The sequence below is a fragment of the Carassius gibelio genome, chromosome B5 (assembly GCF_023724105.1).
Source record: "Carassius gibelio isolate Cgi1373 ecotype wild population from Czech Republic chromosome B5, carGib1.2-hapl.c, whole genome shotgun sequence".
Lineage (NCBI taxonomy): Eukaryota > Metazoa > Chordata > Actinopteri > Cypriniformes > Cyprinidae > Carassius > Carassius gibelio.
In genome coordinates this window covers 41,420,329-41,435,472 of record NC_068400.1, presented here as the reverse complement: position 1 = coordinate 41,435,472, position 15,144 = coordinate 41,420,329, and the positions used below count along the sequence as shown (strand labels likewise).

Sequence of the window (15,144 nt, the reverse complement as noted above, 5' to 3'; positions counted from 1 at the left end):
ATCACTCCTCAAAAACACCAGCTCGTCGGTGACAAGTAAACCCAAATCATCACTGATGTTATTTATTTTCAAATGTTCCCCGCTTGACAGGCGACATCTTGTTCTGCGCCCGTCCCACGGGGCCCTGCGTCTGTGTCTGACGTGTTTGGCTGACACCAAAGCAGCGGGAAGTCGCCAGAGACATGTTTGGGAATTTGTCACAGTCCCAAACACACATGCGCACCGAGGTTGTTTACACACCTACGGATCTGTCGAGACGACTGTTGCAGTTGTCAACGTTCATGGCAGTGCGGTTGAGGAGTCCCGTCGAAACGAGACCGTGATTGGATTGAAAAGATGTAACAGTATAAATCTCGACAGTGAAATAACGAGCTGCGGGCGGGTGGGAGGTGCAAATGTAGGCCACCTTTCATATTTATTTGGCTTTTTACGTACTTTAAATTGTCAAATCAGCTTTCGCTCTTCTGATTTCACTATAAGTTTAAGAGAGCCAACAGACAACAGATTTTGGTCAACAGATAAAATAATTTAAAAAACAAATTGTGCCTGTATCCAAATATATATATGGACCTAACTGTATATTGAAGCCAGTCATGTAATGTTCCATTCAAAAGTCTGGACGTAACACAGGGCCAAAACCAAACTGCAATGCAGGGCGACAAAGTCGCTGTCGCCACATTTTGATCTATCGTGGTACACACTGACTTCCCTGACTTTCACATCTTGGCAACAACTGGGTCGCTGCTAGAGAAAGTGTGTGTGTGTCCATGTGTCTAAGAACCAGGATGAGCGAGTGAGCGTAGCGGCAGGTAAACGAGGCGTGAGCACAGGGTCCTGCTCCCTGAACGCAGCGCTCATCAGACAGTCCATTTGTCAAAGCGCCCCAGCAGAGCTTTCCAAAAGACCGCGTCACTTCCAACCCCTGCAGGGAAACCCCACGTCTACATCCAGGCCAGAATCATAGTATCTGGATCCTAAGAAGCATAAAGACTAACAATGACCTCGTGGAAGGTAGAATTATGCTCAATGTCAGTTTGCAGCTGCTGGCATGATGTAAAATATTTTTTTGTTTATAGCAAAAACTAGATCAAGTTTATCGCAGCATCTATAAATCTGTCATTTGATTCATTTGTTAGACCTAGAATAGGTAAATAAAACAAAATATATCTTGACTTTGGTTTTGTTACCTTGGAAAGAACACACTGTACTCTGTTTTTTATATTAGGTTGTGCCTCACGTGGTACAGGAAAATATTATTTGGTTTGTATCTTTCTTTTCAATGCTAAAATATATTTTAGGGCTGTATTTAATGTGCAGATTTTTAGATTGAATTTCTTAGGAGTCATCGGATGCCCATTTTCCACAAGTTGATATGATTCTTTAGGATCTTAATGAAAAGTCTGTAACATACTTTGGTTAAAAATTATCCAAAGTATGTTACAGAATTATATTTTTTATTAAATATATTTTATTTATTTATTAAATAATTTTTTATTATAAAATTATTTGTAAAACAACACCCTTTTTACCTCGTGAAAAACAGATGCTAATGATGCTAACAAATGCTAATGAGCTCTGCTGACCCCACCCACTCTTCTGTGAGGTGATGAGGCATTCTCATGGCATGTTATTAGGAAAAGTGATTTGTAAAGATTCGTAAAAAAAAAAAAAAAACATATACTCACTCCTTTTGTAGGTGAAGCTGGATCATGAATGATTTGCGTGAACATAGACATATTTGGGCAGATCGAGGCCGCATTATCTTCAAAAACAAAGGTAATCTTCTGGGTCTTCAGCGGCTCAGATTTCAGGAGTAAATGACGTCTGCTATGTTCATTATTACATCCAACAACAAAACACCTCAATCGCTTAGGAGACATTCTGCATCGAAACAATGGTGGACTGGGAGGAGCCTGGGTCTGTGTGACGTCACACAGCCAAGAAGCTGAGAACAGCTTGATCTGAGAAAGGGGATATTATTTACGGGGATTTAAAAAAACACACTGGGTGTAGTTTTATCATTATTGGGTGGATGTGTACAAACACTGCCAACACACATTTATGTTCAAACAACATGTAAAAGTGATTTTGCATCTGATGACCACTTTAAGAGAGACTTACTTTTATTGACAGGTAGGAGAAGAAAATGCCAGAGTGCAGCAAGAATGAGTTCTAATTCTAAAACCCAGAAACAAGTTAGAATTTTTCCTAACTTGAGAAAGAATATCTGCATAATAGAAAAATAATTCAGAAAGATGTTATCTCTTCATGCTTTATTGCATGCTGGGAACATATGCACTGTAGAAACAGAGAGATGCTGTTTATTTCTGCACAGTTAGGTACAAGAGAAGTCCCACTGTGAAATTATTGTAAAAGTAATTATTAACCAGGAATATACTGTAATTTCACTCTAAAATTTTTAATAGTATGCAATGAGCCAATAGGTTTTTTTTAAGCCAATATGTCTAGGTAAAACCAAAGTAACGCTAACTTCTGGCTTGGCCTTCAAAAATATGTCATCCCTGCAGCACTCCTTGGAAACAACAGCAAATGGAGGTGTGAAAACAATAAAGAATGTGTGAGAAGAACTGAAGATAAAGAGGACCTCTACATTTCAGGTTTGAAAAACCTGGTTCAGTAATTGGGGATGGGACTACATGTGGCGGACTGGAAATGTTTGGGAAACTCATTTGGAAAAAGTAATTATTTTTCCAATTGCGTTTGGTGTCACTAGTGGAAAGGAAATTCTACCAAGAAGCCAGAGGTTGAGCACACTATTGTAATACAATAGTTAGATTCTTGACCTAGATCCTTGACTTTTGATTTTCTGTTAATGGCAGGCACTGGCACTGAATGCCTCTAGGTTAACGATTCATTTTTAAAATATGTATTTGATGCATCACACTCGTTGCTATGTGTTTGGCATTTTCTAGAGCCAAAGCGAGTATTCCTCTTCTCTTCCTCTGAGGTGTCCAGCCAGAGCTCTCAGTAGAGACTCATTTATAAAGGCAGTCCGCTGGCTGGCCCGGTCACGCACTGGTGCTTTGGACATCACTCCACTAATGGTCTTACTGGGAGAGGTTCTGCATCCTGGACATCCATCAATGTGTCAGGATAGGGTTATGTGGAGATACTTGAGTGTTTTACTTTGTATTTTCGTGTGTAAGAGTGTGAGAGGAGGTGATATCTACCTACCTACCTATCTGCCTACCAACCTACCAATCCATCCATCCCTCTGTCCATTAATAGGAGTAAGCATAGGTTAAAACATGTGGACGACATCTATAGTTTTGCATCGTGTAACGTTTTGGTTTATATGAACTTTACAATTGACTGACATTTTGTTGTCCCTTCACACTAAACTGGGATGGAAGAAAATATTTTTAGCATATAAAGCTGACACTTTGCAGCTTTAAGGAGTCAGCATGCTCCGAGTCTTGTGCTACTTGATTCAGTCCAAAACTACTGTTTCGTTTAGACTTAACCTTCTCCTGTCCTCTCCTCTATTGATTTACCTCCGTGAACTTGTACAGTTTCTCTCTCTTTCTCTGTCTTTCTCAGCCTCTCTCTCTCTCTATGATCCAATACTTGTCCTTGGAAATCATGTGTGTTTGTTTGGGCCGAGTTATAGTATAAATCAGATGAAAGGTAGAGACTGGGCCTGCAGGGTTGTGACTTCCTCTGGAGAGTACTGCAGCTCCAACTGAATAAATGGGAAGTGAAAAAGCATATGGAGCCATAAAGTGCTCTGACTGAGCCACTAGACCACTGCGCTCTCCTAGTGAATGAGATTAGATTTACACATGCAGCCTTCGGATTTAGAAAGCTTACACTTTGCCCAGCCTTTGTGGCTGTGTGTGTTATTGGGAGTGTTATAGTTATAGAGACACTGGGTGTGAAATTATTCAACAAGAAATACCATTCAAAGCTTTTTGGCATCAGTCAGAGTTATATTTTGTAATTTTTTAAATAAATGAATACTTATATGAATACTTATATTCAGCATATATTCAGAAATATTACACAGCACAACTAATTTCGACATTCATAATAAGAAATGTTCTTGATCACAAAATCAGTATATTTATCTATAGATTGCATCATGTGACACTGAAAACTGGATTAATGGCTGCTGAAAATTCAGCTTTGCCATCATGGGAATAAATTACTTTCTTAAATTAAAGTAGAAAATGGTTGTAATAATATTTTTTTTTTGTTGTTGTTGTTGTGCAAGTAAATGCAGTCTTAGCTAGGGCTGTGCGATATATCGAAAATATCGAAATATCGCAAATTCGCATATCGCGATATGCATATCGTAATGATTTGCGATAGATGATAAAGTAATACAAAGCTATTTATAGTTTTACGACACAGATCATCTGACACGCGGACGTTAGTTGTGTGTGTGCGTGCGCATAGCGCCCGCGTGCTCACTGCTCTGACGTCTGACCATCAACAAGCCAGCACGCAGTGAGTGACGCGCTCATAGCAAACTAATATGATAAAATGAGCCAGCCTGAGACATCCGCAGCTGCTGCCGACGATTTAGTGCCAAAACGAAGAAGCACCTCAAAGATATGGCAGTTTTTTGGATTTAAAAGAGATGACCACATGCAGACTGAAGTTATATGTAAAACATGTAAATCTCGTGTAGCAACGAAAACGGGAAACACTTCAAATCTGTTCAGTCACCTCAAAGCAAAGCACAACGATTTGTATCAGCTATGCTCTGCAGAAAAATCTTCAAGCTCAGGTGAATCAACCCTCGTTCACCAACCCAAGCAACAATCCATATCATCAAGCTTCGAAAGCATAACACCATATCCTGTAAGTTCCCGCCGTCATAGAGAGATAACCGAGGCCATTACACGCTATCTGGCAAAGGATATGGTTCCGATCGCCACAGTCGGGAAACCAGGGTTTTTGCACCTGATGAATACCATCGACAAACGGTACAACATTCCCTCTCGAACCTATTTTTCACGCATTGCTATCCCCCAAATGTACGAGCATACTCGCGACCGTGTCATGTTGGAACTGAGAGATGTCGAACATTTTGCGTGTACAACGGACCTCTGGTCCAGTAGGACAACAGAGCCGTACATTAGTTTAACGGTTCACTTTATTGACAAAGCCTTTAAGATGAGAAGTCTGTGCTTACAGACAGCATATTTCCCCAGTGAACACAGTGGGGAAAACATAGCGCTGGGACTGCGAGAGGCTTTGTCTGGCTGGAATTTGAATGAGGCGCGTCTAGTGTGTTTTACCACTGACAACGCAACCAATATGATCAAAGCGGCGGAAATAAATGGTTGGCCCCGACTACAGTGCTTCGGGCACAGACTGCACCTTGCTATTGGTAAGTCTTACTTTTTTATATCAGAATATTTAATTAGTTATCTTAACATATAATAACTTTATTAAACACATCTTATTGTATACTGTCACAGATATTTTAGTGTTGATGATATTTAAATTAATAAAGAATTATACGTTAAATTATAGATGTAAGATTTATTCAAATTAATGTTTAAAAAATATGAAACCAGAACTTAATTAAAACGATTGAAACTATTTTATTTCTATTTATCCAGAAAATGCAGTCAAATGTGACACACGCATCAGTCGTGCTCTAGGAGTGTGCAAAAAGCAAGTGGGACATTTTTCCCATAGCTGGAAAAAGAAAGAAGCGCTAAAGAAAGCACAGAGAGAGCTTAACCTGCCAGAACATGGTCTGATCACAGAGTGCCCTACACGATGGGGCACTAAGCAACAAATGATGGAAAGGATCCTGGAACAGCAGAGGGCTCTGTCACAAGTTCTCTCTGAAAATCGGAGTACAAGACATCTGGTTCCATCTTGGCAGGACATTGAGGTCCTTGAGTCCGTAAACAAGGCATTGAAGCCACTTCAAGATTTTACAGATGCTTTGTCTGGGGAAGAATACGTGAGCATTTCCTATCTACTTCCAGTTCTTCGTTTACTGAACACACAAACCCTTGCTGCTGACGAGGAAGACACAGAGCTGACATGCTCAATTAAAACCAAAGTGCTGGGCTACATGGAGGCAAAATATGAGGATCCTGCAACCCAAACTCTCTTGAACATTGCCACTTTTTTAGATCCAAGGTTCAAAAAAGACTACATTCCTAAGGAACAACGGGAAGAAATTAGTTTAAGGATAAAATCAGAAATGAAGGTAAGAATATTTTATATAGCAAGAATGATTTGAGCTCATTAATAAAATATGGAGGTACTAATCATTATTTTCCTTTTCTTTTTTTTCTAGGAGGCACAACCTGCTGTTGCCATATCATCATCATCAGTGGGTGCTGCTGTGTCAGGTGCTGAGGCTGAGCCATGTCAAAGTGCCACAGCCACAAGTACAAAGAGGATGAAGAAGTCTTTAGGAAGTCTCTTACAGACCTCAGTCACATCTCCCTCTGAATCCTCTGACCATGCAACCATTGAAGCAGAATTTAACAGCTACATTCTGATCCCCAAAATCCACAGTGAGCAGGACCCTTTGGCATGGTGGGGAATTCACAAGGTAAATTTCCCCCACTTAAGCAAGCTGGCGGAAAAATATCTTTGTGTGCCTGCCACTAGCACACCATCTGAAAGACTTTTCAGCACACCAGGCAATGTAGTTACATGTCAGCGTGCATCCCTGAAACCAAACAAAGTGGACATGCTGGTTTTCTTGTCCAAAAATTTTTAGCATGAATGCTAAAATCTGACTTGGCAAAAACAAAACAAAAAGAGAGCAAAGAAGTAACTCCACTGTTTCTCAAGTGTTTTTGTTTACTTGAATGTTCATGTTTTCAGGTTGATGTAGGCCTAACTATATAGTGGAGCAAAGTATTAGTGATATTTTTATTTTCTGTTTGTTTACATTTTTAAAATGTAATTTTAACATTTAAATGTAATGTTAAAATGTAATTTGTGTTAATGCAACATAAAAAAAAACTGCTGTTGTTCACTTTCAAAAGTTGTAGTGATTTCTTTCCCCTAAATAATTTGAAATTTTGGTTATATAATTTCTCTTAATACAATTTTAATTGATTTTAGAAAAAATAAATATCGTATCGCATATCGAATATCGCATTATTTAGCAAGATATCGCATATCGCATTTTTCTTCAATATCGCACAGCCCTAGTCTTAGCTTTCAAATAAGATACCATAAAGTAAAATAAATGTACAGTTGTCCATATGAATACTTGTGACTCACAATAAGCAACAGTGCCTTGCATGAACAATGTATATATAATTGGTTTATTATACAGTATGAGATAATATTTCAACAGTATATTTCAAATGGAAATAGGCTATAATCTAAATTATAGCCATCTGTTTTGAGAGAAAGAGCTGAAAGATGAGAAATGAGACCACTAGGGGATCCAGACTTGAAGCTGTTCAAAAAGCAATTACATGACTCCTTTCTACTTCCTGTTTAGTGGGATGTTACAGACTTCCAGACAGAGAAAGAGGGAGCGGATGTGGTAAAAAAGGCCAAATGGACACCATAACATTTTCAGACATACCCTCAAGGAGAGGAGTGCCTCTCTTATTAGGTTTAGCCAAGATTTATTCCTTTATTCCTACCGTGACTTAAAAATAGCCTTAGTCATTTCCATATGTGACCCCAGGGGAAAAGGTTGACAGGGCCTTTCCAGGCCTATTAGCCTCCCTGCTCAGTTTAAGAGGCCATAGTCAAGGGCTGCCAGGATGGGGTCGGCACCCTCTTGAGCTCAATTGGTTAGAATCACAGATGGGGAGCTCCTCCGAGCCCCGCCGTGAAAGAGAGACTCACTCGATTCGGAAAGCTATGGAACAGAGGCTGTGCTGTTTCTATTTTCCTCGAGGAGGAAATAACTTAGCCTCCAATTAAAGGTTTAAGATGTTAAATAAAACTCAGCACTGGTTATTTTTAGAACAGCAGGGCTGATGCTTGTTTGTCTTTATGATCAGGCTGCAAGGGAATAGATATTTCTTTTCCTGTTTCCTATCAGCCAGGATTTGGTTGCTTGTGGTGCATTTTCTTCTGCTTCTGCCATTTTTTTTTTTTTTTTTTTTGCATTCTGATAGCTTCGAGATTTATTACTGTGTAAACACTAAGAGAAAACCTAAGCTAGGTTTCCTCTAGAGTTTTACAGATGCTGCAAAGCTTGCAGTCTTGGCTCTATTAGCTTAGTTTAAGTAAATCTTGTATGCTCACCAAAGGCCTCAATAGCTACACTTTACATAGCTACTGTAATGGATATATGAAAAAACAAATTACTCCAAGAACTGTGCACATATGTCCATTCAAACTTTAAAATTGGATTTTAAATGCAGCAATAAAAAAAAAATACAGTAGCCTAAAAAAAGTTGTTTCTCTACGGCAGAAATCACCTGCTCATTATTTAGTCTGTCCAATCGGGTTGCACCTTCTGCAAATCATTTGCTGTCAAGGTCAGGTCATAACTCTGCTTAGTTTTATCTTACATTTATATATGGAACTGATTTTTTGTTTTGTTTTTCCATTTTGATCATGATGCATGGTGCTCCTGAGGGCCAGATCATGCAGATGTCTCATGACCATCTAGGAACATCATGACATTTCCAAGGTGAACAATATGTATCTAAGGAATTTTCAACTGTGAAAACAGTCAGACGATTCCTGGAGGGCATTATCTCTTTTCCCTCCTAATCTGTATGGGGATACAACACATGTCCGTTTTCTTGGGTAGCTTCGATGCAAATGTTTGAACACATAAGCCATCATACATGATTGGAAAAAAGCTCTTTGCAAGGTCACTCTTCTTTTGATTTTATCAGTGCTGTGGTTTCAAATATGACCGATAAAGTTTTGCAATCCCCTCGAGCACAGTCAGATGTCAGATAGGGGTTTTTTTTGTTGTTGTTTTTTTTTAGTGCATATCAGACAGACTTAATGCCTCCCAGCATGCTGCACTTAGTGGATTTTTGTGTGTTATTGAGTTAAAATAACCTGTAAAGTGTATTTGCCGGACAGCTCGGCATTATGGGACTCTCCCCAGGCTGCTGACAGTGAGTGAATGGGGTCATACAGAGTGGCAAGAAATAAAAAAAATAATTACATTTTGTTCAATATTTCATTCTGTGGAAAAATGAATTAGGTAATTTAAGTTGGTATGAATGGTATGAGGTATACTTGTTTGATATTCCATGTTTCCATGTTGCAACATTTAAAATCTGTGTGTCTATCTATCCATCTGTCTATGCGTCTCTGTCTGTCTGACTGTCTGTATCTTTGTCTGTCTGTCTGTCCGTCTGTCCGTCTGTCTGTCTATCCATCTCTGTCTGTCTATCCATCTGTCTATCCATCTCTGTCTCTCTGTCAGTCTGTCTGTCTGTCTGTCAGTCTGTCTGTCTGTCTGTATGTCTGTCTGTTTGTCTATCTATCCATCTCTGTCTCTCTGTCAGTCTGTCTGTCTGTCTGTCTGTCTGTCAGTCTGTCTGTCTGTCTGTATGTCTGTCTGTCTGTCTGTCTATCTATCCATCTCTGTATGTCTGTCTGTCTGTCTGTTTGTCTGTCCGTCCATCTGTCTATCTGTCTATATATCTATCTGTCTGCCCGTCCGTCCATCTGTCTGTCTGTCTGTCTATCTATCTACCTATCCATGTCTGTTTGCCTGTCTGGTATTTTTCTTCTGAATTTCTTTGAATAAGAGGAAGCAGAATTCATATGAATCTTTCTGTGCTTCCGTGTTTCCGTGTTTTAAATTTCCGAATTGGTTTGTAATTGTAAAAGCATTCTCAGTTCAATACATGAAAGCCACACAACACCTAGTTTGCGTAGAAATTTCCTATAGGTATTGTGTGTATGTCTTTACATGTATGGGTTTGTGGGCAGATGTTTTTATAGTGTGTTTTTCTTTTTGCGGTTATATTCATGATGTTATATGTCTGCATGTGTATTACCTGCGTATATTAATAAAACACTAGTGGCAGGCATGCTTGTCTGTGCATTCTGAGCTCTGGGTAATACATTATGGAACAAAGAAACAAAGGACCAACATGAACTCAGTGTAGACTGTTTCAACCCTTGTCTCTAGGGCTCTGTAACACTAATTAGAGAAAAGGCCCTCTTGCCCTCTGTACTCTTTATATTCCCGTCTCCTTGCTCATCCCCCCATCCCTATGGATTTGAGGAGGAGGTTGGCAAAGGCACCTCCCTCTTTCAGATGAGTGTCTAGGGTCTATAAGGGTGGGTCCCACAAGAAAAAAGTGCGGTAAAAGTCATGTCAGGCTTGTGTCCAGATGGAAGAGGAAGAAAAACATTGCTGTGGGATTGACTGAGAGAGGCTTTTCTGGCAATGCTAACATGCAAAAAGAGGCTAATCCATATTAGCTGCACAAAAGCATACCAGATTAGTGTGTGTTCATTAAAATGCATTAAAAAACCTTTTGATGTGACCTAACAGACCAGAGAATTTGAGGTTCAGGGGAAAACAGAATTCCATGCTTTTGTACAATCTTCTGTTTTCAAGATTAGTGCCAGTGATATTCCCTTCAATTCTAAGAAAATGCATCTATTTTGTCTTTGCTTTGTTTTTTAATTGTTGCTCTGTGTGGAGAGAGAGATTGTAGAGACTAACAGGGCTATGATGCTTTAAAAGATGCAACATGTATAACTGTTGTTGTATCATGCACAATTTGCAGTGCACTGTTTTTCTAAAGGAACATTCCAGGTTCACTAAACATTAAGCATAACAGCCATAACACCCTTCACTCAGACTCCAAAAACATACAAGTGCATGAAATGCTATGCAGTTTTCAGCCAAAATGACAGTAAAACACAAGCAACTTTTATTTCCTTCAATTAATGCACACAAAATATAATTACAGTGGCACATTATCAATTATTAAAAATACTTCACTTGGTTTCTTGCACAGTACTATGTTATGAACTCCAAACACTTTTACCATAGTGCATGATTTGGAAAGTGACACATTTTAATATTTGCATCAAATAACCACCTCCATAAGTACATTTTATTTCCGACATAGTAAACTTTCTTGGTAGCTCAACTGATACAGTATCGCATTTGCGATGTGAAGCGTTTGGGTTAACACAAGTCACGATGAAACATCTCAAAGACTTGTAGAAACAAACAAATATTGTATGATTGCTTCAGTAATTAGTTTTTATTTCATGCTTTTGTTAATACTATTGGTAAGGTTTAAGTTAGGGTTTAGTGTGGCTACTGTATGTTATTTCTAAATGTTATTGAGCACTTTAGTGCTGCAAAACGTTCAAGAAGCAGTGCGATTTTGCTGAGATTTTACCACAGGCATGTTTTTCCAATGAGAAAAATCCAAGTAGAGAAAAATGACATTGTAATAAAATAGGGCTGCACCACCACTTCTGACACTGTGATCATAATATGAAAGAGTGGAAAGCTGGAAAACTGACTGTTCTTTGCCCATTTGATATCCTCTTTTATTCCTTGTAGGATAGCTTTGATTCTTGTTTAGTCTACATTAACTGTTCATAGGCTTCATCACCCAAGTCAAAGACTCTTTCCCTTGTCTAATGGACATTGAGAAAAGAGACTTGCATTTGAAAAAAGTGAAAATGACGTGACATACAGCCAACTATGGTGACCCATGGACCCCTTTAGACAGCGGCAAGGAGGCATTCTTTAGCAGCAGAGTAGAAGATTGTTTAGCTTGCAAGAGTAGCATATGCATCTTAGGTGTGCAATATTGACTGCGCTCTGATTTGACAAATAGTATTGCAATATTTCGAGGTTTGGCTATCACTTAACTAATGCATCATCTCTGCAGAAAGCAATAAGCGTTTTGCTGATGAGGCATCATCTGCGGAATACATATCTGGCCTATGCTCCAGTCAGAACTGGCCAAGCAAGTCTTCCACGTAAGTGTCTTGAAAGCATTGTTACTGCAAGCCTCCATCAGTATTTGTCATGTTTACAACTGCCTTCCTTTTTTGATTTTTATTTTTTTCATGCACCACCATCTTGATGAGAGGCATCCGCCCTCTGCTTCATTCCTGTAATGGCCTCGGTTGACTGTATATCATACGCTGGGTGATTTAATCTGCCACTTTACTGTTAATGCACAGAAAGTGACTCAAATTTCATGGCTGCTGGAGTCAACCGCTGCTTTATTGTTATTAGCGTCATGCTATTGCTACTACCTCTGAATGCAATAAGCATAAAGAAGCTATTCTTCTAGGCAAACGTCAAAGGGAATGTGAGGGACAATCTGTGCATGGTTTGTATGAAAAATTGAAACCTGAATAGGGGATTCACATCCCTGGCATGACTGCTGCTCACCACTGATTGAATTGGGGAATATTATTGCAACCAGCCTGCAAAGTTGCACCTATTACAAGATGCTAAGAGTAGACAGCTTGTTACACAAGTGTTCATTTTTCCTCATGACTTTTTCAAGTCAACACAGAATTCACGGTTCACCTGAATTCGATTAGCTGAACCTGCGGTTTGTTTATGTGACGTTTCCGAGGTCGACTGGTGTTCCGAGTCAGCTCCCAGTTCGTCCATGGTTCATAGAGCAGGGCCGTGTAAACAGCTGGCTTGTGTTCGGTAATTTAATTTGGAATCTACTGTCGTAAATTTAATTTGATGAAAGTAATGTGATATTCCTAACTCAATTCATTTAATTTGCTTGCTGTTGATTTGTTATACACTGGAGGATTTTTTTTCTTCCTCAACTTCACTTTTCCTTGCCATCGCCCTTGTGAATCTTTATTTACTGTTTTAAATTGTTAAAATTCAAAGTGTCTCTTTAATTTGTATGTTTAACATGTTTAACATACAACCTGAGTGGTCATCACTATTTTTATAGCACAGTGTAGTCCAATTCACAGACAGATGACTCATTTGTTCACTTAAATTAATTATTCACAAAACTTGCAAATGTTTAATTAGTCTAATGAATCGTTCATTGAAAAAAACTCAATTGTTGCTGAACCGACATGAAATTATCATTACTTCTGAAGATGAAACATTTTAATATAGTACCAATATAGTTAATATGTATAGTCAGAAAGTGTGTGTGTGTGTGTGTGTGTGTGTGTATACAGTGGGGATCGAAAGTTTGGGCACCCCTTGCAGAATCTGTGAAAATAAGAGTAATTTTCAAAAAATAAGAGAGATCATACTAAATGCATGTTATTTTTTATTTAGTACTGTACTGAGTAAGATATTGTACATAAAAGATATTAACATTTAGTCCACAAGACAAACAAATAGCTGAAATTATTAAAATAACCCCACTCAATAGTTTGGGAACCCTTGGTTCTTAGTACTGTGTTCTGTTACCTGATGATCCTCGACTGTCTTTCTGTTTTGTGATGGTTGTGCATGAGTCCCTTGTTTGTTCTGAACAGTTAAACTGAGCAGCGTTCTTCAGAAAAATCTTTAAGGTCCTGCAGATTATTCAGTTTTCCAGCATCTTTGCATATTTGAACCCTTTCCAGCAGTGACTGTATGGTTTTGAGATACATCCTTTCACACTGAGGACATTTGAGGGACTCATACACAACTATTTAAAAAGATTCAAACATTCACTGATGCTCCAGAAGGAAACACATGCATTAAGAGCTGGGGGGTGAAAACTTTTGGAATTTGAAGATCAATGTAAATTGTACTTAATTTGTGTACCGGGAAACATACAAGTATCTTCTGTTGCTTACGAAGGGCAGAACTAAATGGAAAAAAAATATATTTCAACAAAATAAGACAAATTTGGCCATCTTCATTGTGTTCAAAAGTTTTCACCCCCCAGCTCTTTATATATATATATATATATATATATATATATATATATATATATATATATATATATATATATATATATACATACATACATACACACACACACACACACACACACACACACACACACACGTTTGTTTTTGTGAAAAGTGGGGACATCCCATAGGTGTAATGGTTTTTATACTGTAGAAGCTGTATATTCTATGTCCCTTCACCAACCCTACACCTAACCCTAACCCTCACAGGAAACTTTGTGCATTTTTACTTTCTCAAAAAAACTCATTCTGTATGATTTATAAGTGTTTTGAAAAATGGGGACATGGCTTATGTCCTCATAAGTCACCCTCTCCTTGTAATACCTGTGTCATACCCATGTCATTATACAGAGTTGTGTCCTGATATGTCACAAAAACATGCCCACACACACACAATATATACATACATGTATACAGTATGTAATATATTCTGTGCTGATTATTTTATATGCTATTACATAGCAAGTAAGCTGCTAGCTGGCCAACTTTTACAATTAATATTTTTGTAATGTACAAAGTTAAAAGTTAATAATTTACAATAATAATAAAAAAAAAGAAAATGGGAAGAATTAATTCAAGCTGTTTTGCAATAGAAAAAAAAGGGTATCTGGTCATTGATTTTGAGTGCTAATTGATTAACAGTATTGACATAGTGACCGCTGCTTAGCTGAAAAGACTCAAATTGCCCATCGGAAATCAGTTCTGTACTAATGCAGCCTCCAGTGTAACCACTCCGTTGTTTTCCTGCACTTAAACCTTCCACACTTCTTCTTTTTTTCATCCCTTGCTTTTCCTCAAGGGGGCTTATTATACACTTCTGGAGCTCTATGAGGAGGCAGGGAATCTCTCAGTGGGAAGCCTGAAAGCCCAGTTTGCGGCTGGGGTAAGTCTGCAGGAGCATCTGCTGCCCGCGGCTGGGTTGGAGCTCTGACGCGTGGGTCTGGAGAACTGTTCCGAAGCCGCTGTAGTTCAGATGAATGCCAGCGGATTAACATATCTAACACGGTCGAGGAAGGCAGGGCTGCTGGATGAAAAAAAGAAAAGAAAAAAGAAACCTAGAAATGCTTGTGTCCGCATTCAGATCTACGAGCGTGAAATGCAGCAGCATATGGTAGGCGTGGGGACACACGTGCTGCAGCCAGATACATCAGACTCGATTTTCCCGTCCTTTGTCTTTCCCATTTCTGCCTCTCGGTCTTTTCAACTGCTTCTGTCCTTCTATCTGTTTCTTTCTTCCTGTTGCACTCTGCGTCTTCCCCTTATTTGTATCAAACGTGCATGCAAACTGGCTTATGCAAATACTCATGTACACGAGCA

The 15,144-nt window shown here is 38.8% G+C and overlaps 2 protein-coding genes across 16 annotated transcripts in view; both read left to right on the top strand.

Moving 5' to 3' along the window:
• LOC127958845 (autism susceptibility gene 2 protein homolog) overlaps positions 1 to 15,144 on the top strand; it is a 249,998-nt gene that overhangs the window by 173,654 nt on the left and 61,200 nt on the right. The gene's annotated exons all lie outside the window — the stretch shown is intronic.
• Positions 4,257 to 7,157, top strand: LOC127958849 (E3 SUMO-protein ligase ZBED1-like). The gene is made up of 3 exons (XM_052557876.1): positions 4,257 to 5,359; positions 5,595 to 6,199; positions 6,290 to 7,157. Exons 1-3 carry the CDS (start codon positions 4,507 to 4,509, stop codon positions 6,719 to 6,721), a joined length of 1,890 nt encoding a protein of 629 aa, XP_052413836.1. The 5' UTR covers positions 4,257 to 4,506; the 3' UTR covers positions 6,722 to 7,157.